General features: G+C 41.1%; 1 protein-coding gene across 2 annotated transcripts; it reads left to right on the top strand.

Annotated features, from left to right (window-relative positions):
* The first annotated feature begins 865 nt into the window (after positions 1-865).
* On the top strand, positions 866-24507 carry G3BP1 (G3BP stress granule assembly factor 1). 2 transcript variants are annotated; one of them, XM_056348392.1, is made up of 12 exons: positions 866-1112; positions 14560-14673; positions 15932-16013; positions 16374-16547; positions 17351-17441; positions 17932-18025; positions 18401-18605; positions 19404-19505; positions 20118-20229; positions 20660-20785; positions 20892-21001; positions 23421-24507. In XM_056348392.1, the coding sequence occupies exons 2-12, from the start codon at positions 14579-14581 to the stop codon at positions 23625-23627; spliced, it is 1398 nt and encodes a 465-aa protein (XP_056204367.1). In that variant the 5' UTR covers positions 866-1112; positions 14560-14578; the 3' UTR covers positions 23628-24507. The 2 variants fall into 2 exon arrangements, with proteins under 2 accessions (XP_056204367.1, XP_056204366.1); XM_056348391.1 differs by having other exon boundaries at positions 20871-21001.
* The last annotated feature ends 2311 nt before the right edge of the window (positions 24508-26818 follow it).

Genomic DNA, 26818 nt, shown 5'->3' with positions numbered 1-26818 from the left:
CCATCTGCCAGCTTTGCTCAGAAGTTGTGAAGGAAAAGCAGCCTAATGAGTCTCCCGGCTCTGCCTGGGGTCTCCCACGGCTGGGCAGGGGAAGCCAGCCTGTGTTTCTCTGGCCTGGAGATGGTGACCACTGCCTTGCATGAGTGGCTGGGCCCCTTTCTGGTGGAGGTGGCCTCGGCTGCAGCCCTGCACTGGAGCCCTTTGTCGTGAGCAGCTTTGTAGCCACCCCACCGGCAGTTTCTGTCAGGTGTGGCTCTGTGCCAGGATGGCGGGTGCCCTGGCCTCAGGCTGGGTGAGCACCTGTGGCCCTGGCAAGGCTGCAGCAGGGGCACGAGGTGCCACCATCAAAGAGGGAGGCCACGGCCTGCTCACTGCTATGGGTCTGAGGCCCTACCCGTGGGGACTGTGTGCTCCTGTACTAGGGGTGGCAGGGCCTCGGCACACAGCACATGGCCCCCATGCCGCCATGTTGGGCGCCGTCCCCTTCCCTCCAGCAGGGGGTGGTGCCGGGCGCGGAACGCCAGCCCTCGTGGCGGGCTGCCTGTCCCTTTAAGAACGCCGGAGGTGGCCTGTCCGTCAGGCCCGCCGCGCTCTCCCATTGGTCGCTGCGCTCTGTGCCGCACAGAGGGGCCGCCCCGTTCTATAACGGGGTTTACCAGCACTTTCTCAAGGGCGCTGCTGTGCGGCTCAACCATACTACGGCGTCAGACCTGCCCCGCCCTTCGCGCCTGGGAGCGCGGGTAGCGTCGTCCTATTGGCTAAAGGGGAAATCTATTAGGTCTCGTCCCACCCCAACAGCGGGAGACCTATCGTCTATTGGTTCTTCTAGGTGTCGGTCACTCTCACCGCCCCGCGGAGCCTGGCCGCATGGTTGGTAGCCTGAGCTGCCTCTCAACTCTTCGCTCGCCTTTTTTACTGCTGTGGGCCAACTAGCATCCGAGTGAAGGCTACCGCCGTTCTCTGATTGGCTCATTTTGCTCCCGTTGGGGTAGGCTGCGCACCGGATATATCTAGCCGGCGGCAGAGCACGCCGTTGCGTGAGGTGCTTCTCGTCCGCCGGGCAGGCCTGTGGTGAAGCGACGCCTCCCGCTCCCGTCCCACTCCGCCCGCAGGTGAGAGGGAGGGTCCGTGGCCGCAGGGGGAGCGGGCGGGAGCCACCGGCGGGGTCCCGTCCTCCCAGGGACGGCTGCGGGCCACACACACCGGGCCTGGCCTGAGGTGGCCCCCCCCACCCCCCTGGTAGGCCGCGGTCCGTTGAGGGAGGGGGGCTGCCGGTGTACCCCCGCGTTCCTGGCGCTGAGGTGGCTCCCACTGTCCCGGTCCCGCTTGCGGGGCCCGCCCGGTGCCGGCGGCGCTTTGTGGCGAGCGCCCTCCCGTCCGACCCCGTGGCTGGGCTTTCGCGGGGCCCTCGGGCGGGAGGAACCTCCCGGGCCCTCGGAGAGGTGCGGGGGGGGGGGGGGGGGTGGGATGGGGCGCTGCTCGGCCAGCAGCTACTTGGGAGGGAGCGTTATTTGCGGGGGGAGGGATCGGCCGCTCACGGGCCTTCATTGTGCGAGTCGAGATGTGGAGCTGCGAGCTTTGTTCTCGGTTTTACGGACTGTTGGTGTTTTTTTATCCGCTGGCTTTGTGTTTGTGGTTTCCTTTTTGTGGCGCCTTTTTTTTTTTTTTTTTTTTTTTTTTGAGGGGGGTTGGGGTTGGGTCTGAGACGACCGAACGCCTGGTACGTAGTTGTGAGAGCCCCTTTCAACAGTCGGTAGTAGCTGTAGATTGAAGGAGTAATACTGGGTGCTTGCATAGCGAGGGTGTCTTTCCCGGTTTATCATATCGTGTCTCCCTGGCTCCAACTTCGTAGATCAAGGGAGTCATAATGCGAGCAGAAGGGGAGTGTGTATCTTACTCTGACTTACCGCATGACCTTGGCTGGATCCGAGATTAAGCTAAGATTTAAATGTGAAGTAGTGCTTGTATGAAGACTTTCCAGCCTCTTGTAAGGCCCTAAATATACTTGCTGGAGGAAAACCAGAGAAAAGGTTTCCGTATATCTGTCGGGTACATTTTAGTCTTGATCTGGATGATCTAATATGATAGGAATTCTCAACGGGTTTACCTGGTGACCTGTTATGTTAAGGGTTGCGTGAATGTAGTAAGTATTCTTTACAAACAAACCGATAGTTTTATTTTTTGTTTCCACGATTGGTTGAAAGCAGCATTTGCAGCAAGCCGCCATGTTTCCAGGGGATGCTATTTTTGTCTAGCCTGTGCTCTCGCAGCAAGGAGTGACAGCTTCAGGAAATGTGGACACCACTATCAGGCTCTGAAGGCTAATGCTTCCAGGTGCCATAAATCAAACGTAGAGTGTGTGTTGGATTGGCCTTAGTCAATAAGACTTTTTGGATTGGTGATGTAAAGAGAAGGGAGTACAGAAGTCGACAGACAAAAACTGCGTTTCAAACCTTTTTTGAAATCTTCCCTTTGACCAAATTTTCACTTTTATTGCTCCTCTGTAAAGAACAAGCCTAATCATTTTGGTAAATAGGTAGTTCTGTAATACTTCTGTGATACTTCCGTGATACTGGTAGTAGCATGTTCACATCCTGTGAACTGAACGCACCTTTTCCTGGAGTGTTTCAGTCAGTATAGTTAATGTTGTGAAACTGTGCATCTAGCTTTGGAGAAAAAAATAATAAAAAAACCCTCAGTGGATGGAATATACAGCTAGTCTTCAATTTAGCTATAAGTATTTATGTGCTTAAGGTCTTACATGTTAATAGTTGCAGAGCATCTTTATGATGATCTCACAACTTTTTTTATAGCATCACATGTTCAAGGGACTAGTTTGCCTGAAAGGCAGTGTTAAAACGTGCTAGGAAGTGTAATTATACAAAACTTACTAGAAAAATAATCAAATCAACATTGCGACCTTTGCAAATGTGTATCTTATTTTTAAATGTAATTTTTTAAAAAAATGTTGTGTACATCAGGCGCTAAGTAGCGGACTCCAGTTCTTGACTTAATGTGAATTGGGCAACTGCCTTTTTTTGCTGGGTTGTATTCTTTTAAGTGTGAACTCCTTAAGCTGAAGGATAGAAAACATAAGTAAGATAGAAGACGTGGTGGTCAAGATTTCCTTTGTGTGGGTCAAGTGTAAACATCAGGATGTTTTGTAGGAATTCTTTGCATTTGCAGTCTAAGAAACAACAAAAACATACTAGAAGACTTGTTTGTACTGGTCTTATAATGACCACTGCTCTACTGTTCAGTTTGCTGCTGGCACAATAGTGTCAATGGACTTCAGCACAACTGATGATACTCTTTTTTTAAGTTTGAATATCTTAATTTTAAACATGAAATCTTTATGCACCTGATGAAACAGCAAGTTCTTTGTTGGTTCAGAAAAAACCAGTGTTTTGTTTTTCACCTTGCTAATTGTAAGTTGAATATGTACAGAGGAATGCTTTTTAAGGAAAGTAAAACGAAGCAAAGATGATGATACTCTTAAGTACATACTGATATTTCTGTTCATAACAGGAGTACTTGTTGAGAGAGCACTCATAAGATTGGTATAAATGGCCTGTTTGAGTTAGAAGACATTTAAATATTATGACCTGCGCCTTTTTGTCTGACTAATGTGATGAAAGAAGAATCTGAGGAAATCAAAGTAGAGCAGAGCTCTAGCAGGATGGTGCTAGTTGTGCTGGCTGTAGTCTGCTGTGCTTGAAACAAACCAAAGGTGAAAGTGATAGTTTTGTCTATAAAACTGCATACTTTTTTACAGGTACCTAAATAAAATTTCCAGAATTGAAGTAATTATTAACTTTTTACTGAAATTGCTAACAGACTTGATAATCTTCAGCTACCTCATTGAGTAGTGAAAAGAAAGAAAAAAATTAAGATGCTTGATATTAAACTACTCAGAAAGACTCCCTAAAACTTTGCAGGCAGTGAATATTATACTGGTCTGAGGTCCTAGTTTTGCTATATTAAGTCTGGACCTCTTCCAGAAAGGCATAGCTGGTGGAGTGCTGCTTTCAGAGCTAGGAGATTGTGAGCTGTCAGCTATGTACAAATCATCAGTTATAAACCTGATTACTGGCTGAGGCAAATGTGAAATACTGCATTCTAAAATGCTAGTGGCCATCTTCTATTTTCTTCTGCGTTGCCCTGTACTGTTTTCTTGTTTCACTTATGACTGCTCTTAAGCTGACTTTCTGTTTTGTTTTTAAGTGTTTTAGCAATGCTGTGACGGATCAGTCTTGAGTGCTAGAATCCAGTCAACATATGAAGGTTAAGAGTCTTCTGTGGCCAAAATGGGTAGAGGTGAAAGAGTTCACTCTCTTTACAAGTATCTGTTGCTTGGCATGCAGAAAATATTTTGGTAAATTTTAATCCTGGTGATTTTAATCCAAGTGGGAATGAGTTTGAATTTCACTGTAATGTCTGTGTAGCTGGGTGTTCTAATCTGCCTCTTCTGACTGCCTATGAGTAACTTTTGCTTTTTACTTTAAGAAGCTGCAGTGGAGCCAAATGGAAAAATTGCAGACCTAAGAGAAGACTGGACCTGCTGCCAACTTCATCGAGTTGTTGGAGCAGCTCTTGGATGTCAAAACAAAACCTGTTCTAATGGCAAAATCATTGGGTTTAAGTAGCTACTTCCATCACTGACTAGTCTGGAGAGCAGCATAGGCATAAAGCTGACTTTTATTTTTCATTTTAAAAAATGAGTAAATAAACCATTCAGGTTAGCACTATCCTACTACCCTTTAGGATGAAATTTGCATGGTTAAAAAGTAATTTTACAGAAATTTTTTTCTGATTGTAGGGTAAAAGGTTGGAATAGGTCTGGTTAGAAATGAGAAAGTCCTTTGCCCAGGTGTAGGAGAGAGCCTGTTTAGAAAAATTATTTAGGATTATTTTAAAATAAGTGTAGGAATATTTCTGTGAATTCTCAAGGCTTTGGGTTTTGTGAGAGCTCAGATTTTCAAGAGGAGTTCATCTTGGACTTCTGTCAAATCACAATGGCCACTTTTTTTTTTCTGTAATGCTAAATGCAACATAGCTATCTTTCTGTGACAACATGAAGTTTTACTAGTTAGGCTCAGGGCAGATCATCTTGGCTTAATGTTACAGCAGGTCCCTCTACAGCAGCCTTGCTTAACTTTTTTTCAGTAGCAAGATTATTTCCAGTTTTTCCTCTGTCAAACTCAAGCAGGATATGAACAGTTCCCAGAACTGTTCCAATATAAAAAGCAGAGCGAATGAGGCATGTTCTATGCATTTTTGGAGCTCTTTACTTAACATACCTAGGTATAGCCTCTCAACAATTGAGAAACATACTTCTGGAAATGCACAAAGGAATTCAAAGGGATTAGTGCATGTAGACTATTGTGACTGTCTTGGGGACAGCTGTTATTGGAGGAGGATTACATTGTCTATATATGCTTCAAAAATAAAAATACTGGCTGACCTATATGGTGAGACTTACTGCAGGTGAAGTTGTTTCATGAAAAATCCCCAAATAGGGACTGAGCTTCAGGTTGTACTTCTGAGACTGTGTGCAAGTGTGTTTTTAATGGCAGTCCTCCACAGAAAGAATTTAGCAAAGTAGTTACCAATCGAGGGCTCTCTCCCTGCCTTTTGGATGTCTAGAAGTACCAGAGATTAAGATTTCTAATTTGGTGTTCCAGTATTTCTTTCTTTTTTTTTTTTTTTAGACAATAAAACTTAAGTAACAGGAACTTAGTTTTGTGTGTTTAGTTCTAGGTCTTCCACCTTGCCTACCCTGTATCGCTTTTGTGTAATGAGTAGGAAATTTCTGGTGACTTGTTGAAAGAGGCAGAGCCATATTGAGACATCTGAGAACAGAAAAGAAAAAATTCACTTCCCCATCATAAATCTATATATAGTGCACATTGTTGAAACAAAAGTAGGTAATAAATGGCATGTGTAACTCGATGTGATGATCTGTTTGTAACATAAGAAAGGACAAACTTAGGTATGTGTAGTTTAAGTTTGATTATTTTTCTCCTGTGACACGGTACAGAAGAACTTTCAAAAAACTAATGCTGAGTGCCCTTAGCTGCAGTCTAAAGGGAGACTGCAGATTTGGCTACTGAAAGGTGACCCTTGCTGGATCATAGGCATGAGGCAGCTGTTCCAAACATTAACTTCAAATAAAACCTGTTTCTTGCTGCTAATTCTAAGCAAGGACTCCAATACTTCACGCTGCTTCTGCAGAAATACTACCCTTTTCTTTGTATTGCTAGTTTTTGTGTCACTTAACAGAAGTGATGGTTGTGTGATACAAAGTAGAAAATCAGAAGCCAGTTGAGACTGCTTTAAAAGGAAGAAAGAAAGAAAAAATCCGTACCCACACTAAAATAGGCCCAGCACTCAGGGAAAACAAAGCATTTTGAAGGGAGAAGAACCCAAGAAAAACAGCTTGATGAGAAACTCTTTTGATATCACTTACTTTTTAAAACCAAATTTTTAAGATTCTTCTGGGTTAGTTTCTTTTTTTCTCCCCTTTTAAAGAGGACCTAATTTGGTTTTTTCTTTGGACCCTTATGCTCTTAACTACAGGAATCGTATCTAGTATCTTTTTTTTCCCTTCCCCAGATGAAGTCTTTACTGTATAGGTATAGATGTTGGTGTCAGCTACCTTAACTTACGCTTTAGGTAGTTGTCTTTTGTATTTTATTTCTCAGCTTTTGAGCTTAATGCTGTAGGAATTACATTTCTCTGAAATGGTGGGTGTTCTTTTAGACTTTGAATAATAGCAGTAGAAATCTTCAGTTGATCTGTCTTGCTTGGCAGAGCTGAACAATACAAGAAGCACAGAATTTTTGTCTACAAACTGGCAGACTCCATATCCATCAACTTGTGGATCACACTTAGGTTTGTTAGCAAAAACACAGGCTGACTTCTACAATGACAGCTCTTCTGCAGCAATTCATGGTTTATTTGTATTCTTACAGTGTTTAAAGGGCTGTGCATTGCTGCTGAGTAAGGCTTCCCATCTGCCACTGGCAAGCTGAGGGGTTTTTCAGTACTAGCATGGGCAGTATTGAATGTAATTTTTAATTATTTTTTTAATCTTGTAGCGAACATGTTTTTCTTGTATTTAAATTTGGATTGATTGCTTGGATACTTTGATTAGAGAATATTTAACTTCGTTTGATTTTTCTTATCTGTCTGTTGGCGTAATGTCTAGCTTTTCTATAGTGTTCCTCATCAGTATGTCTCAAATAACTTTAGAAGAGGGTTCAGGTATTGCTCTGCCTCCCTGCAGTGCAGCATCAGGGTAATTAAGCACAGAGAAAGCTGTTTGTCCAAGGATGCAGCATTCTGGTTGCTGTATGATTACAGTATTGGGTCTGGCTGAGCCCCATAGCAGCCCTCAGTGCTGCATTTTGTACTGGTAGCTGGAAAAGTGGTGATACCGCCCCGGTGTTTTGGCTACTGCTGAGCAGTGCTCGCACAGCATCAAGGCCTTATCTCAGACCTCCCACCCACCACCAGTAGGCTGGGGGTGGGCAAGACCTTGGGAAGGGACATAGCCACGACAACTGGCCCAATGGGATATTCCATACCATGTGATGTCTGCTCAGATACAAAAGCCAAGCGAAATGAGGAGAAAGTGGGGGGCATTCGTTATTAATGACATTTGTCTTCTGGAGGAACTGGTACCCATACTGAAACTCTGCTTCCTGGGAAGTGGCCGAACATTACCTGTGGATGGGAAGTAGAGAATAACATCTTTTGTTTTCCTTTGCTTCTGCATGAGTGACTTTAGCTATCGCTTCACTAAACTGCCTTTATCTGGACCCACAAATATTTTTTTCATCTTATTTTCTCCCCCTCTACCCGCACACCCTGAGATTCAACTGAGGAGGGGAGTGATAGAGCTGCTTGGTGGACACCTGGCATTCAGCCAAAGTCACTCCCCCACAATTATTTTTTTTTTAGGATCCAGCTCTTTATAGCACCCTCAGGTACCCTATGAACTTTGGAACTGCATGTCTTTGTAGGTTGGGTGGCTGTCACATGGTAGACACAAGTTGCTGTAGTGAATGAAGAAACAGCTGTGTTAAAGTGGATCTGGATCCTCAAACTTTTATTGGGTGTTGGTTTTGAAGATGATCAATAAAGGCTACTTTCTCTCCATGATGTGTCTAGCACTTCATACTGCTCTGATCTTGGTTGGGTAGTGCGGAGTGCCTGCTTCTGGAAGTGTACCTTATGGAGTAGCTTAATGTTTCCAGGAGATACTAGTAAGAGTTGAATGCTGGTAACCTCACCACTTGTTCCAGTTTGATCTTCAAGTATTTCATTTTTCATTGGCTAAATTATCCCATCGCTGAGCTTTCAGGCTCTGGCTTCCAAGTGTCATGCCTCCTGTGAAATAATGCTACCTTCAAGGTAACTTCTTTCAGACGGAATACTTTCCCTCTGAATTTGTCAGAATGCAAAGAAGTTGAACTGGTTGCAGGCAGGCAACTGTCAGTAATGGCTTCTGTATAAAATACAGGCTGTATTGCTGTGAGAGTTACCTGTGACATTGTCTGCTTCTGCATCCAGTGGGAGGCCAGTAATGAGATGTGTTCTTTTAAAGGAGGTTAGTGTTTTGAGACTTTGGTTGCCTACTTATTTAAGGTGCTTTTTCAGCACATCATAATTTAGGCTTGGGGTCAACAATTGGGTGGGGTTTTGTTTTGGTGTTTTTTTTTTTTTTTTTTTTGTTCCTCACAGGTAGTTAAAGCTAAAGCTCTGTTAAAATAAAGGTATCTGGTATCTTGTAGCATTTTAAATACGAATTTTCTTGAAAAGGTTTACATTAATTACTTGAGAGCTATCTGGTGTAATGATGTAAATCCCCAGTTGAGATGGGCACTGGAACGTGCCTAGTGTTGCAAGCTCAGCTTGTTTGTGTTTCATTGTTCACTCTTTAATGCTCTGTAGTGTAGCTCACACAGGTACTAGCTTATCTTATTATTTTTTTTGCTTAGTCAGCAGCACTAGCAGATGCTAGTCAAGTGAAACGTATGGATTGTTGGAAATAAGTGGAATTGTTTTGCTTTTTAACTTTTAATCTATATCATGCCTGTTGGAGGCATATTAGGAGTTTTCTTTTTACTGACTACTTTCTTTTTCTTGTCCAAAGCAGCAGTAGTAACCATGTACAGATAAAAGCTTTGTAGCTTTGAACATGCTCACCTGTTGCTAAGCAACTTGGAGAAGTCCCAAATGACACTTAATTACGCAATCCGATTAACTATTGACCAGACCTTTAATGTCTAGTAAAATTGTTGTTTGCCAGCTTTGTAGTATGACATGCTTGGATACAGTCACCTCTTTTCCATGTGAGCTTCTCTGGGTGTTTCTTAAGTTTTCTGAAAGCCTTTTTATATTCAGGAATTAATTGATATCAAAATGAGGGATGTAGAGTTGTGTGAAAAGTTTGACATTCTGATTTAGAGGGGAGAAGTATCTTTATCTGGGTAACATAATTTGTACTGTGAGAGTTGCTTTTGTATACTTAGAGGTAAAGTTATAGAGGTGAAAGATCTGAATTGTATTTCATAAAAGTTGTTGGAAACAGTCTAATAGCTCTATGATAATATTTTAGTTGGTTAACCCTGTAATTGACAGGATGAGGAGACAACATGATTGTTTTGGTACTCTGTAAACTACCAATTTGTAGAGATGGACAAGAATATTGTATCAAATGAGTCTCCTTATAGCATGCAAATAGCCAAAAGAGAAAGTGTAAACTTCTGTATGGTTGTTCCCTGTATCTGATGTGTGATATACCAATCACAGAACTATAATGCGTTGTAGTAACTTTGGGGGTTTTGAGATTGTTCCTTTTACTGAAATAAAAGTAAAAAATATGGAAAATAAGATGGCCGAGAACAAAGGCATAAGGATAATGTTAAAAACAAACCGTGGCCTGTTTAGAATATGCTTCAATGTAGATTTTAGCTTACCTTTCTGTTAGTACTGACATTTTGCTTGACAGAAGATGTTTAAAATTGCCCCGTACTTCAGGAAGTAAAGTTTGGGATTTTCTGATTTCTGTATTTTATTTCTATGGAGTCTGGTCCTTTGGCTTGTTACATCAGGCTAAGTGGGTTCTGCAGTCACTAGCTGCCCTGACAGCCTGAACATTGTGTGACGTATATTGGTGACGTTTTCTTTCTTGTCTAGTAGAAATAAGGTTCAGACTAATACTAACTAGCGCTGTTAGGTGTTCTTTGAGTCTATTATTTTTCTGAATACTAATACATTTTTTGTTTTGTGGACATAAATCTGAATTTGCTAATACAGAATTTACATAACTGTACTTCAGAAATTTGTGCCTAGCATTGATTTTCTGCCAAGTAGGAGCGTTGTAACAGATGGTGGAATTTTCCACCACCCAGGTGATAACCACTGTAAAGGAGGTATTTGTCTTCCTGTAAGTCTCTTGGCTTAAGGAAAAGGCTCAGTTATGTGGCAGAACTGTTTTAGTGTATTTGTTATAACTTGAATTACTCAGTTTGTCTTACATATGGAGTAATATGAATGCATGTTTATGAATGAATCTTAAATTGTCTGATTTTCAGCTTTTCCTGTCAATTTTCACCCTTTCATCATTAACTTGACACAAAAATGTGTGGATAAGCTTCTATCAGGAGTAATGTAGTGACGGTTCAAGCATTTGGTGCTACTATGCTCTGTGCAGTAGAAATGCAGTATAAAATACTTGCAGTTATTCTTAGGTCAAGGAATAGTGGTGTAATAGACTACTCATGAGCGGTAGGGAGCGAAAAATCTCTCTGGGGATGCTTGGCTTCTATCATTCAGGTTCTTCTGGCTGGAGGATAAGAACAGATGGTAACTGGCAGCGTAGCAGCAGGTGCAGCAGGAATAAAAACAGATTGTTGTCCTCCGATTAGGTCATGTAAAGGTTTTTCCCATTTCTTTTCAGATCCACTTAGTGAGAACTGGGCAAACTGCTATTCCTCTTTCAACGTTAAGAGTTAGTTCCGATAGATTTTTTTTTTTCACCCTTAGCAGTAGGGAAGTCCTTTGATTTATTTTTTAAAAAAATATTTTTTGATTTTTAGCAGGTAAATGTGACAGACATAATCAGCACAAGCCACTTTGTCTTGTGAGCTCTCCCAATGCTCTGCTGAACAGCATTGAGGATGACGTGATAGTGGGTTAATACAGGTGAGGACTCTTTCACTGAAGAAGAGAAATCAGCAAGAGCTTTTTGCTAAATGAACAAATGAGATTTGTGTGCTGCAGGTAAGAGTTTACTATTGTGGGAGGATGTCAAGCTTCGTACATTCATATTTAGAAGCAGCTGGAGATAACTCTCCAAAGAGCCCCATTCAGCACTTAACAGAATTGAGTAGAAAACCTGCCTGTTTGTTTATAGAAATAAGCTTGAATTCCAGGGGAAGCTAGTCTTTACAAAGAAATTGTATGTTCCTCTTGCAGCTTCTCCACCCTCCACCCCAAAAAACAGGAAGAAGAGTGAACAGGCAACATGTGCTTGCTCTTGTCGTACTCCAAACAGTGATCTTGGGGGACTGGCTTTCTAACTGTAAACTCGGAGCACAGAGGCAAGTTTTTTAACTGTTGTGGAGCAATTAAGTCTTGCTTTTTCAGTTAATCTGACTGGACCTGTAAGTGCAGGTCTTGTCTGTCTGCAGTTTCTATTCCTACTGCTTTAGGGTTGTCCTGCACCTCATAATGATAGAGCTTCCCAAGTGCTCGACAGGAAACAAATGAGAAAATTGGCAGTGGTACCCACAATTGTAACTTTACTTTACCTGAGGTGTTTCTTTTCATCTGATAATATTCTGTGGGGATCTAATTTAACATGCACTGAAGGCAAACAAGCTCCTGTCTTTGAGGTTTTGTCACTTTGGACTGTGCTTGGTCTCGGGCATCTGTCTCCATAACACATTACGCTTGCAGTTTGAAGGCTTCTTCAAAACCACAGATACTGCAACCTTCTTAAAATGCAAGTGGTCTGCAGAATGTGAGCACTTACTGTGGGCCAGACCCGATCATGGAATATCACTTTATTTCTGCATGGTTAGCTCTTGAAAATACCCTCAAACAACTGAAAGCTTTTGAACGTATTGAAAAGCCTTTTTCCATTCTAGGTCATGTTTAATCTTATTTTTTCGGCATGTTACCATTTAAGTAATATTTCCTCATATGGAGGGGATACACACCCTTCCTACTGAAAGAGCAGGCATTCAATGTACACATCCTCTGGAGCCTGTCAGATCTTTCCCACATATATTTAAAAAAATACTTTGCACTTATTTTGAAGCTTACAGAGTGAAAAAAACTGTGATTGTGTTAAAAGCAGAGCAAAACATATATGTGTATATGAGTTATAGCAAGTTTTGTTGTCATATTAATAGTGTTCTAGTTAAGTCTCCTGTTTTGAACCTTAAACTGCATGCCTCCCAGGGTAGGAATTTGTGTACTGTATCTCCAAATGAGCTAGATGCAGTGTGTGCTGACCATTGCTGGGAGTTCAGGTGTGATTACAATCTCAAATACATTATCTGTATGTTCTGCCAGTATGGTTAAGCATTGCCTTGGATCTTTTGTTTACAGTATGTTGGGTGTTAGACCACAGTTTGAAAGATAAGGAATTTGCCAGGTTGACTTGGACTTGGCTTTATCCGAAATACCAGCTTCCATGTCATCTTTTTTGTATGTTCTTCTCTTTGGGGTTTGAAGCTTCTGTTTTGCTTTCCTGGTGCATCCAGCAGTCTGGTTATCTTGGCCTGCTATGGTGTGCATTTGAAACTTGCTGTAATAATCCTGACCTGGTAGGTTGCCTCTGCCTTTTGAAGCTACAGTCTCTTGTCAGTTCTTAGCATTTAAAGGACTCTGATATTCAGCAGATGTAATGGAAGTGTCAAACAAGATCCTTGGATGAACTAGGACAAGGCTTAGTACAAGTACATGGGAGAGGCAGTCGTTTTTCTTTCCCCCCCCTTGCTTTGTTCAGATGGTAGTTGTGGGCATCTCTGTTTATCCAGGATACAGGATGCTGTTACGTACAGGGACAAGGGAGAGCTTGTCCTAATATAACTGCCTAGGTATGAACTTTGCAGGCTCCCGTCTAGGTTAGTCTGTGTAGAGGACTACCTTAGTTTGACTTTTTTTTTAGTTGAATCTGACAGTTCTTGGAGCTATTTATAGATACACAGCCTTAAATAAAAGCAGATAAGTAAATGATGACTCCTGAATTGCTTTCTGGAGGGCTTAAGTTAGCAGTGTATTGGTTTTGATTTGCATGACACCTTAAGTGTGTGTATGGTGAATCTTCTCACCGTGTGTGGGGAAAGTGTTGTGTAGGGGAAGGTATTGAGGGTCAGTAATGGGGAGAAAGTTATTTCGGCTGCTACATGGGGGTCTTTTTAATGCCCTTTTGGTTAACATTTGCTTGACCTACTGCAGATAGCACTTTACTGTCTGCACTACAGGGCCTGAATAGTTGCAGGAAAACTAGCTATCAGATATAGTCTGTGATACATCAATAGCAAAGCTGTCTGCTAAGCACCCATTCTGCTACCTATTGGTATAATTGACTATGAAGCAAAAAATCTACTTTTGTTTCTGTATTAGGTAGCAAGAATATACTCTGGTATTGGTGTTTTTCCTGACCAGTTTGAATCTCATTTGTATGAGTGTGAGTGGTGTGTATGAGTAGCTGAAAGCAAGGAAACATAGGAATGTGTTCCGGTTTTGACTGACTGGGACTGAAGATGCACATATTGTGTAATCTACCTGCGAAGACCTTTTTTTTTTTTTCTTTTCTTTCTGTAATTTAACAGATTGATGGGAATTAGGTAGAAGGTACCTAGATTGATTGGTCCCTTGGCCCAGGTATGGGTGGTGCTGTTCATTTGACTGGTCTTCTGGATGGATTTAAGTGAGAGGTGACTTGCTGAGTTTGGTGGAAGCGGGGGGAAGAATAGCATACATTTGTTTGTAGCGTGGTAATTTTAATATAATCCGATATTACTCTACAGCGCTTGTCACTCACAAGCAGAGAGTGCTGCACTGCTGATAAAATTAGATTGCACTTGTTCTGACCTTTTAAAAATGCCTCTAATACACTAGCACAGGCTTTGCCTTAGAACATCTGACTTTTAATTCTGATTGTGAAGTCAAGTGAGGTAAGTAGAACTTGGATCAACTGTAAATGACTTAGCCACTTAGCAAATCCTCTTGAAGAACCATACTTGCTTGCCACCTGCTTTTTACTGAGGATACGTAGGATGATTAAATGCTGGCATGTTATGAGGTAATCTCCCTTACCTGTACGGCCTCTCCTGCCACTGGTTTTTGTACCCAGTAGTCTTTTTCTCAGCACCGAAGACTGATGACTCTGAAACATTGGTTAAACTGCTTACTGTGGTGAAACGGATAATGGGGTTTGGTGTGTGCTTTCCACAGTGATGTGGCTTATGCTGTCGGTATGTGAACAGCAGTGTGAAATGTTAATGTCATATGGAGCTTCTGATTTTTCTGTAGTTTTCAGCTGACCAAAGAAATGGTGATGGAGAAGCCAAGTCCCCTGCTGGTCGGGCGGGAATTCGTGAGGCAGTACTATACTCTGCTGAACCAAGCACCTGACTATTTGCACAGGTAAAGTTCTGCTTCACTTCATGATCATGTTTCTCTGTGTGAATTTCTTAATTTGTATGTTAAAATTGGTGAATAAGCTTATTACATCTTGGCTTGCTGAATTTGAACATTTAATCTGATTTACTCAAGACAGGCTAAGGGTGTAGTTTGCTTTCAGTTTTCATCAGCTGGGTTAAAACGTGTAATAGAGGAATTCTTTGAATTACTTGTGTTCTAGTTGCTACTGAAATGCTGCTAGACATGTATTTTAAGTGGGGGAAAAAATGTAAATCAGGAGTGTTCTGCTTGCTACTTCTAGTTGTAATCAATATAGATGTTGATTATAATTGGATATATGTTATTTAATTAAGCATTTTTGTAGTTTTCTCTCGATACAGTGCCCCCTGAATAGGGGGAAAATGTTGAGAATGATGTATGCTTGTATATTCTTATGTCTCAGTAGTCTTACCGACAACTCTTTCTTAAAGGAAAATCAGAGAAATTAGGAATGTGCAGCAAACTACAACCTGTTATCCAAACAGATTGGTCCTGTTTGATTTGACAGGTATCCTGTATGCTAGAACTAACCTTGTTTTTGAAGATACCCCCTTCTTTTTTTTTTTCCTTTGCTGTGCTTTGAGTAGCTAGACAATTTCTGAAACTTTCCTTCTTCCAGTCTCAGGAACACTTGGAATATTTGTCCACTTGGTGGGACAGCTGACCACGTTCATGTAGGTTGACAGTGTGCCATGGAATTAAGTTCTATGCTTTTTATCTGCTGGCAGAATGCAGTCACATGCCATTTTAGCTTGTCATCACTCAGTTACAAAAAGGAAGATTTACCTGCAGTACTTTCTTTACCGTAGATGAACAAAAAAGTACCATTGCCCCTTGCTCAAAACTTTAAACTAGAAGTTGAGGGAAAGCCTTTGGCATCCCAGGTGTTCAGGGTATTGTGTTGCTTTAGGGACTTTGTACAGAAAAGGGAGAATGGAAATGGGTCATCTGACTCCTGTGAGGCTTTGGTTTTGGGTATTAGTGCTTGGGTGTCTGACATATCTGAATGCTACAGCTTACACAGGAGAACTTTGCATTTTCCCCTTTGATTAAACCCATGCACCCCGAAATTACCAACAGGGTTATAGAGTTGTATGGCTATATACCAATAATTCAGACAGAAAAATTGCTTGAGAGTAAATTATTCATAATGCTTTCTAATGTGGAGGCTCAAATGTTCTTACGTAACAAAGCTTAGTGTTAAAATATTTTTTTCCAACAGGTTTTATGGAAAGAACTCTTCCTACGTCCATGGTGGCTTGGATTCCAATGGAAAACCAGCTGACGCAGTCTATGGGCAATCTGTAAGTATTAAAAAAATCTTACTGTTCTTTCCTTCTTTTTGTCATCTTTGTGATTAAGCAGAGATGCATATCCAGCTGTGATTGATCGCCCTTTGTCCAAGTGCTTTCTGGAAAATAAAAAAAAAAAAATAGGGAGAGAAAACTGTCTGTGACAGCAATAATTAGGCAAGATATGCTTCCTTTATTAAAGTTCATGTAAAATTGCTTGCAGAGCACAATTAAAGATTATCCTGTGAAGCTTCCTTTCTAGGGTTAGGGAATATAGTCTGAAACAGTGTTCTATGTTTTTGTTTTCGTTGAAAGCTGCTAACTTAGCAAAAATGGCTTCTGCAGGGTAACCTGTACACTGTTCTTTCATAGGATATCCACAAGAAGGTGCTGTCATTGAACTTCAAGGATTGCCACACAAAGATTCGTCATGTGGATGCCCATGCTACTCTCAACGATGGTGTTGTAGTCCAGGTGATGGGAGAGCTCTCCAATAACATGCAGCCTGTGCGCAGATTCATGCAAACATTTGTACTTGCGCCTGAGGTATGCTGTATTGAGTGCTAGTGGTGGTATAGTGGTTCTAATACCATGTCAGATTAATGAGGTCTGTCTGGTTCAGTGTTAGAATCTGAAGGGTTAGACTGGGAAGGTAGTTTGCCACAAAATTCAGCAGTGTTGTTCTGCATATTCCTTAGGAAATGACACTACTTCTGTATGGTCATACATTAACCTTGGATATTACAGTTACAGTTGTAAATATCCTAACTTTTGATTGCTAGGTATGTGCAATGCATATTTTTTTTCTTAAGCATTTTCTGAGGTTATTTTCTTCAATTTGCCCTCCTAGCAGCCGGTCCTCTTACTGAAAAGAACTAGTAGAAAAAGGTTCTGGACTTTCTTGTTCTATAAAGCGCTGACTTGGCATTTGAGGTCGCTTTTTAAAAAGATACCTTTCAAAACAGTCCACATAATTGAAAATGATAGTGAAAAAAGTGTTGCAAGATCACTTTATTTTTCAGTTTGGCTTGGAGCTAATAACTAATACTTCAGACCCCAGAAAGTTTTCATTGGTACTTTTTCAGTGTTGTGAGCTATTGGAATTCAAAGCGCTAATTGATTCTTTTTTCCCACTATTCCATGCATACTTGCCTTGCTAGTATGATGTGTCCTTTCCCCCCACCCCCCTCCCTGAATAATACACATATTGTTGAAGGAGTCATGTTTGGTTAATCTTATTTGGGGAGGATGATTTCCTCAAGCTGTTCTTGTTTTCTCATTATTTCATGTTTTATATTACTGCAATTGATGTAGTTGAACCTGCCTCTTCCTTTGATTTTGTTTTTTAGGGTTCTGTTGCAAACAAGTTTTATGTCCACAATGATATCTTCCGTTACCAAGATGAGGTTTTTGGTGACTCTGACACTGAGCCTCCAGAGGGTAAGTAGCAGGAGTTTTTGGGTGGTTCTGGTATATTTGTTTCTGGGTCTGTATGAATAGTCCACTCCCAGACCAAAGGAAACCTTGCTGGAGAGAGCAGATCAGCATTAAGCTTCGTGATCTAGTTTTTTTCCTTTGCACTCCAGCAAGCAGTTGTGACATGCAGATGATTGTAATTTTTCTAGCATATTCTTCTTCCATTAAAAAAACCTGTAAAACTTATTTTAGCAATTGTGGTCAGACTTGTAGGCTATAAATCTACTTCTCTGAAGTATTTAGAACACGTTTAACCTTGGTCAAAACCGAGTAACCAAAGTGATAGTAGAAGTATAAGGAAATAAGCTGTTCTGTGTCATATCTTGGTAGTGTTTCCCATGTGCTTTTCACCGGAGACTTAACCTGCATGTTGTGGAAGATGCCTTGCATTTGGACCAAGTACTAAAGACTTATCTGGTGTATTTTTTTTTTTCCTGTTTTGACTTTTATTTAGAATCAGAGGAGGAAGGGGAGGAACCTGAGGAAAGACAGCAGACACCTGAGGCTGTTCCTGATGATACCGGTGCTTATTATGAGCAGGCTGTCAGGTAATATTTTATGTGAAGTCAGGTATTGTGTAATACAGACTGCTTGTAAAACAGGTCAAATTGATTTGTTACTGATGCTTTTTCTCTTTGGTAGTTAAAAGTTCTGTTTATGGGGCAGCTGAAACCAGAGTGCTGTTAGGCTGCATACAGAGACTCTGGATTTTTAGTAATGTAATGCTTTTGCAACTTTATAGTTTAATAATGTGAAACTTGTTTCCATCATCCCTGTGCAGTGTGGCCTTATTTAGATAGGATTAACCTTGTTCTTCTTGAATGCAGTGTGCCTGAGTTCTGTGTTGGACAAATAGCATTTCTTAACACCCAGTAATAAATACAGTACCTCTTTTTCTTGCTTTTTGTGGTGCTGCTTAATAGCAATGACATTGAGGAACACCTGGAAGAGACTGCTGCAGAGGCAGAGCCTGAGCCTGAGCCAGAACCTGAACAGGAACCTGAACCAGAGGTGCAGGAAGAAAAATCTGAGCCGGTATTAGAGGAGTCAGCTCCAGAAGAGACTGTGGAAAAGAGTCCTTCTCCAGCTCCTGCTGATCCGGCTCCTGCAGTGCAAGAGGATTCTAGGGTAATGGCAGTGGATGGCTCTTTCTTATGATGTGGTGGTTTCATTTGTATGTTTGACTCCTGTCGTTCTACAGAGCATGACCCTTTCTCTGGCAAGAGGAGAAAAAGCTGCAATTAAAAGTGTTCATATGCTCTATAATTTCCACCCCTCCTGCCCAAATTACTCTTCTCATGACAAGTTGCCTCTTTCCCATTAGTTCCTCTACAAGAAAAGGTAGTTGAAATTCTAAATAGTAACTAGTTGGTTAAAATACCAGGAGCTAAGGTAAAGCTTTGTATATTCGGTAGGTGTGGGAACTGTGGCAGCAGTGAGAGATTCAGATTCTTTGTAAACAGTTTCTGAAATTCTGAACAGACTGCAACAGACATGCTGAATCAGGAAAATTGGTGAAATGCGGCTTCACTTGTACCTGGGGATTTTTGTCACTCTTCAGTGTTTAGGGAGGTGAAAGTAGACAAATGAGTACAAAACCAATGCTTTGGTTAACCTTGATGTGATATTTGGTTTTAGGCCAATGCTGTGTGCTATTTCAACTCTCCGTAGAACTTAGAAGTAGGGTGGAAGTGGTACCCCATTGTCATTATGCTAAATCTTCTGAATTTAAATGTTTTGAAGGAAGTTGTGGGGAAAGTGCTAGTAACTGGATCCCAAACTTCAAGGACAAGTTAAAACTTGTTACTGTTACCCTGTGTCTTGTTAGCTGTGCTATCAGGAATATAATTTGGAAGGACAAAAGTGTCTGGAGTTGAGTTACAGTCTTCGTTTGTTTGGGTTTTTGTTGGTTGTTTTTTTTTTTAGACATTTTCCTGGGCATCAGTAACCAGTAAGAACCTCCCTCCCAGTGGAGCTGTTCCAGTATCAGGAATACCACCTCACGTTGTGAAAGTACCGGTCTCGCAGGTAGGAATCCAGCACCTAGAGAAGTTAAGTGCTGAACTGGCTTACATTAACTGAAGTGGGGAAAAACATAGTGAAATCTACTTGCTTATGATCTGAATTCTCAGACACTCTAAAGACTTCAAAAATCAATGTTTCCTGATAGACTTCATAAAAATGTTACTGCTTTGCTTTTGGGTTGAGAAGGAATTTTTTCTTAAGGAGGAAAACTGAGACGTATTTATGCAAGTGCTGGATATACGTGTCATCTAAAGTGATTGCACCCTCTTCACAAAAGAGGCAACTTTTATTTCCACTGCCTATTCATGAATGAGGTTTTATCATGAAGTAATTTACGTTAATACTGTCTATGTAACTGCTACTGCACTTCGGGCCAACATGCTTTATTGTATATAGTCATGAATGTGCTGACCTTGAAATTCTAACTTAGGTGATGTGTATGCTGTCAGCCAGCATGAGCTAACATGCATTTTAGTCACAGGTAGAAAGAACTGATTTTTGATTTTCCTTTATTTTCAATTTATTTTTTCAACAACTTGATAGTGAGCTCTTAATAGGTGAACTCTGCTCTTACGTCTAGTTATTTACCGTTAACTCCTCTTTGAATTTATACAGCCCCGCCCTGAGGCAAAGCCTGAATCTCAGACCCCACCTCAGAGACCTCAGAGGGATCAGCGAGTGAGGGAACAGCGAACAAGCATCCCACCACAGAGGGGTCCTAGACCAAGTAAGTGAAACTACAAAGGATGAACTGTTTTCTGCTCTTTGATGGTTTTGGGGAGGCAGTATCATGATTAAAGCTTTAAAAATCTCATTAATTTTGTCAGTAAGAAAATGGTTTCTACTTTTGTGGATATGGTTGGTTTAGATGACCTTGGTGTGAATGTGTGATGATCTTTAGAGCTGAATTTCACTAGCATTCTATTGAAGTAACCAGGTTTCCACTCCAGTGTTTGCCTTCAGTGAGGTGACAAAAAGCAGTTACAAACTTGCTGGTGTAGAATGCTTACCTTTTAGTTTAGATATGAATGGATAAGTAGTGTGAATTCTGATTCTTTTATAAGGTGCTAATTCTGGCCGTGGCTGCTTTTTTTTATTTTAGTTTTTTGTTTGTGGGGACTGGCTTTTCTTAAACAATTTCTGCTTTTCTGTTCAAGTTCGTGAGGGTGAACAAGGTGATGTGGAAACTAGACGGATTGTGAGATACCCAGACAGTCATCAGCTGTTTGTTGGGAACCTTCCCCATGATGTGGATAAAACTGAACTTAAAGACTTTTTCCAAAGTAAGTTAGCTGCTTTGCTGTACTTGGGGTTTGGGGGTTACAGCCACAAACGTGGTCAACAGAACATTCTAATGTATGACCCAAGAACTTGGCTTTTCTCTTGCAGGCTATGGCAATGTTGTTGAACTCCGCATCAACAGTGGTGGAAAGCTCCCTAATTTTGGGTTTGTGGTGTTTGATGATCCTGAACCAGTCCAGAAGATCCTTAGCAGCAGGGTAAATAAACTTGTAGTCACTGGTTTTGGTCTGCTAGTGACAGGGAATGTTTGTCGGATTACTCTAACAAGAAAAATGCTACTTGGTCCCTTTGGCCTTTCTTGAGCTTATTAAAGTAGGTGTGATGTCTTTTCCTGCTATTACCAAGACTTGTGCAGCATTTGTGTAGGTTGAATTTTTTGTCATTTAAGTAGCTTGTAACAACTCAGGTGAATGTGAATTTATTCATTATAGGAGCCGTTTTCCAATAGGAAGTTGCTGAGCTCTACGCAGGAGGCGGGTAAATGCTTTTAGGAAGGCAAGGTAGAGAGAGTTTGACCCTATGGACAAATAGAATCTTTTTTGTTGAAGAAGGGTTGAAAGGGAGAAGCTATATTAGTCTGCAGCTTGAAAAAATTTCTGCTAGCAAAGGCAGGAAATACTTGCTCAGCTCACTAGCAGTGATTGCTAATGCACAACATGCCCATGACTGTACAGTGTTGTGGTAGGCAGTCAATCTGGATGCACCGTAACAGCTGTGCAGTTTGCTTGCTTACAGCCTAGCTTTTCACCAGACAGGGACATCCTTTCCTCTTTACTGTACAGCAGTATTACCAGTATATTTCTGTTCTTAAATTTTAGGATAATGCGGGTGTAGATTTTTAAACCTCGAGATTTGGTCTAAGTTTGGCATATTTCATGTGGCTAGACACATTTAGTTGAGGGACGCCAGCAGCATTTGTGGCAGTGTTTGGTGAGTTAGTATTTAGAACTGCTAGGGAGCTGCTGATTCAATATTGAAATGCTGAAAGTTGGTTCCTTAAGTGCTTTCCTACTGTTGTGGGTTGAGCATTTCTAATGTGGTCTAGGGTAAAGTCTAAACCAGAAGATTGAGTAAATTTGATTGACTTTGGCCTGAATTGGTGTCGGAACTAGTAGTACAGTGACAGTGCATCCTTAAGCCATTTCTCGGCTGCAAACAATACGTGAACACCTTCAGCAGTGACTTAAACTTTGCATGTTTGAATCTTTGCTGAAACAAATTAGAAATGTTCACTTGTGAGTTCTCTTGCAGTGGGGCTTGTAGCTAAGAGCTGGGTGCTAGACTTCATGTCCAGGGAATACCAAAGGCACACTTGGCTGAGGGATTTGTGGCTCTTACTTGTTTAACTGTGCCACTACATCCAGGTGGAGCCAAAGAAGAGAGTAGGTGCTGGCTTCCAAGTTAGAATTAGAATGTGTAATAGTTGGTGCACTCAAAGTATCTTTTCTGCAAGCCCATGTAAATGCTTAAGTTATAATGGATGGACATGGTTTTCTAAAATAAGGTGTAACCTTTTTTTTAATATAGACTTAGGCCCTATAAAAGCAGTTTAACACGCCTCCTACCCTGCTTTGAACAGCACTAAACTCTGTTTGTAATATTCAATGTGTGAATTGTTTTGCAAATGGGCCCAGTGCTTTGAACAACCATATGCCCTGAAACAGTAGGACTTCTTTGAGGATAAGCTTTGCTGTAAATGAGTCTAAAAGACTTTGGTAGACTGTTAGCCAGTGAAGCTAAACCTGATGTCTGTCTGATGTAAAATGTGGGAGTTTACACTGGAGTTGGTAACAAGGCTGTAACGTGATGTTTTGATCTTTGCCCAGCACCACTGATGGCTAGAGGAGGGCAGTGTGCTTCATCCTTAGATCTGTTCTACTTTTGCAGTCGGTTCACTACAAGTGAATGGCTCGTCTTCCCATTTGATAAGAAAACATTGTGCCTGTGCCAGTGATGGATCGTATTTTTCATGTTCTTGTTTGTTATGCAACTGCAGGAATAATTTGAAAAAGTGAGTACTTATTCCTGTAGCTTGTGGATTCTTGCAGACCAACTTTTTGTCTGCAGTGAGGTTTCTGGGATGTTGTAGGCCTGCTTCTCTGTGGTTTTACTTCAGTGGGATTTCCCAGTCAAGTGACCGCTTGCCATTGCAGTTCTAAAAAATTAAGCTTGACCTAAGTGAAAGACTTCACTGTCCTGTATAGCAAGGTGGCAGAGATGATATGACATTGTTCATGCCATTATTAAAAAAACCCAAACAAAATAGCTGGGACTCTGCATGGTGTCAGACAATGAATTTCCATGTATTAATGAAAGGCGGTTACTGTCAATAGTTCACTGCTTTTCTAAAAGATGTCAGAATGCTCAGTGTTAAGCTAGAGATTGCTTTTCAAGTGTCACACGCATCTTTTTTTATATCTTCTCTGTAAAGCCACAAGACTGGATACATAGTTTGACTATTGGCATTTTCTAGTAACAATTATAAAATGCTTCAATTGTTTTTATTTTTTTCCCTGCAGAGGGGAAGATATGAGACAAGATTGCAGAAATCTGTTCGATGTTGGAAGAGTTACCAGTGAGTCAGTCATTAAAGTACCTCTTCTGCTTTTGTTGCAGCCCATCATGTTCAGGGGAGAGGTGCGCCTGAACGTGGAGGAAAAGAAAACACGAGCTGCCAGGGAGGGTGACCGCAGAGATAACAGACCACGTGGACCTGGAGGCACTCGTGGGGGGCTGGGAGGTGGGATTCGAGGGCCTCCACGTGGAGGAATGTCCCAGAAGCCAGGATTTGGAGCTGGAAGGGGGATCGGGCAACGCCAGTGAACGCATCACGGATGTTGACATGGTGGCGCAAACCCTTTTTCCTGCAGATTTGTGAATTTCAGCCTTGGGTATCTTGGAATGTGGCCCTAGCCTGTTATAGACTGCTACGTTTGATACTATTTTGGCCCCTTTTTGTTTGTGTTATGGTTTTGTGATTTTTTTTTTTCTAGTCCTTGTCCCAGATTCCAGCTTTGTGGAACAACGTTTTAGGAAAAGTGGATTTTTAAAAAGAAAAAACTGAATTTTCTTGTTCACCTCAAACTTGCGGACTGGATTTTTTGGTACCAGTGGTTTTTCCTAAAGGAATGTCTCTTTATTTTTTCTTTTTCTTTTTTTCTCTTGCCCTTTCTACTGAATTTGGGTGCATTTCAGTCAGTGGAATAATATTTCACGTGCATGCGTTCAAGAGCCTATAGGAAAACAATAGTACTTGACAAGTATTTCAAGGGCAGAAAAACAAAACTATTGATTTTATTCTTTGGGGGTCGTACGAACATCCTCTGGCCTGGAGATATTGCCACTTGAAAAATAGACATTCACCTTTCTCTCTGTGGCGCTGTAAAAGTGGAATAATGGGTATCCGTAGAATCTTTTTTCTTTTGATACATGATTTCAGAAAGGAATTCGAACTACTGTTTTACCACTTTAAAATTTTGGATTGTGGGATAGGTTTTAAATGTCTAGAACTTGACTCTTAAAACACTTTTCCTGAACTTGTGAAATTTTTTTATTGAAATAGGGAGTTTTTTTCATGTTTAGTTTGTATTTGTATAAAAAAAAAGCAAAATTGTTGTGCCTTCTATTTATCTCTCATTCCAGTCTTGGCAAATTGTTTTAAAAAAAAAATAAAAATAAAAAAGGTCTAGATTTGCTTTATCAAGTCAAGAGTATGTTGGAATTTTTCCAAGGGGAAGGAAGAGGTTCTTCCTTCAGTTGCTAGGTTTACTAGGTAGAGATGGTTATAGCTGAAGTTTGTAATACCTTCTGTTCATTGGTTTGGCTGCATTTAATAATTGAAAACAAGTACTTTTTGCACGCAGAATTCATAACTGTGAATTAAGGCTGGGCAGGCCCTGTCACAGAAGTACAACTGAAGCAGAAATACCTCTGTCACATCCTTTACAGTTTGAGCTATTGTATGTAATGGAGTTATTTTTGCGTTAATTTCATCCCTTGCTTTTGCCAGACCTGAAGCAGGTGGATGGCATTTTTGTCAGAAGTACAGAAGGTGCCTGTCTGTCTTGGTGTTGGGAGAGATGTTGAATGCTCTCCGCTGCCTCTGAAAGAAGATGAAACTGAAAATAAAATGCAAAACTCTGTAATTTCAATCAAAGAGGTCTTGTAAGATTGTGCTGCCCAAAGCAGTATTCTTTCTGTAGCGTGTGGTGTTAAACATCTGGATGAAAATGGCAGTGTTGAGTCTACACCAGGCCTTCAGAGCTCTTGATAATACAAAAGAGTTGCTTACTAAGTGTGCTCATCTGTGTCGGGGTTGGTTGTTTCCATGTTTTTTTGATTTATTAATATAATCACTGTGCATATGCAACATATATATCTCTTGACCTTTGCTTGCTTTAAAGCTAGAGCAAAGCTGCCCTTGCCGAAAGGGCACATAGAATTACCTGTTCTAGAACAGTAATTTTTTGCCTTTTACTTGCCAAACTTAGTGGTTCAGCCTGGTTGTGCTAGATGTCAGTAGAGCTTTGATTTTTGCTCTGTCTTAATCTTCAGAGTTACGCTATTTGTCCCTTCTGTCCTTACAACTGTTTCTCAGACTGACTTGCTTGCAATCTATTCCTGAAGACTTAAATGTCCTAGTGAGCTGGAGGAGAGTGAAGTGTGACAGCAGTAGCTGTGGTGTGCTGTCATAGCCTGCATACTGGAAATACATACTGCTTCCTCTTGTGGTGGTAACTGGTATTTTTAAAGAAAGAGTTCTGCGTTTTTCATATTGGGAATGACTGTGAGGTGAAGGTATGCAGTGGAAGCCCTTCACTAAATTCTGTCCTCTTTTGTAATTTTTTTTTTTTCCTTCTCATTTGTTGGGTTTCTACTGCTGTTAAATCCAAGACTGCAGTAACAGGTTGCACTTCAGACTTATCAAAGTGCTATTAATAGAAGCTTTTATAGCTACTACCTAAATCTGCAAAAGCACCCTTAAGCCTGAAACACCATTTCTGTAGTGGGAGTTGAATATTTCTGGCTTGTTGTCATCTGGTTTGAGAAAGAGCTGAGGAATGTCAGGGAAGAATTTAAAAGCATATAAGGTGAAGTTGTATGCTTGTTGTCATGAGTCATACTCTCAATATGTTGACCCAGAAAGTGATGTTCTTGTCCAAGATGACAGGCAAAAATAAAATATTTACATAAAATTTTCTTGGAATGTCTTGTAAAGAAATACTTTTCAAAAGCAAGTTATGTTGACAGCAGCTTGAACAAAACGCAGTGACTGTTAGCATTTGCGTTTTGGTTCTGTGACTATCCAATAACAAAGTGTACTGAAAAAACATGCTGCAAAGTGTTACGTTGGCTTTTTTGTTTAAACCTTCTAGTACCCTCAAGCCCTTCTGATTTCTGTGTTGCTGTCCTACTAAAAGCTCAATAACTTGTCTAAGGTCTTCAGTGCTCTGCGTACATTAATGGTGAAGATGACTCTGAAGAAGTCACGATTTGCTTTGTCTCACCTGGCTGCAGTGAGATAGAACAGCTACCAGAAGGCTTAACCTGCAATAACCGAGGTAGCCTAACTCTTTCTAGAAGGAAAGTGCAATAGGGAAGTCTCAAATGAATAAGACTCTCTGTGTTCCCCTGCCAGCTTCTCCACTTTAATTGAGACAATGAGGTGTTTGCTGAAGTGCTCTTGATGTCCCAGTGCTCTGCAGGGAGTAGGAGGTGGGGAAAACTTGGTCAGACCTGTCAATAGGCTGCTTTTGCACCCACACAGGCCGCATGGACAGTGTCGGGAACAACTTTAATGATCCTTATACTGTAATGATCTGCCCTTCTGAGAGCATGGGGATTTTCACATATGACCAGTGTGATCTGGCCTCTTCTGGCTGATCTTAATAGTGTAAGATGAGAAATAAGACTTTCATTTACAATAGTATTTCATACCACCAGAACTAGAAGCTGTGCTGCTTTTGCTGTGTTTTCTTTGGTTAAGGGCATTGCACAGTTTACTAGGTTTAGTT

The sequence above is a fragment of the Falco biarmicus genome, chromosome 8, assembly GCF_023638135.1.
Source record: "Falco biarmicus isolate bFalBia1 chromosome 8, bFalBia1.pri, whole genome shotgun sequence".
Classification (NCBI taxonomy): domain Eukaryota; kingdom Metazoa; phylum Chordata; class Aves; order Falconiformes; family Falconidae; genus Falco; species Falco biarmicus.
This window is presented reverse-complemented; position numbering and strand designations above follow the sequence as displayed.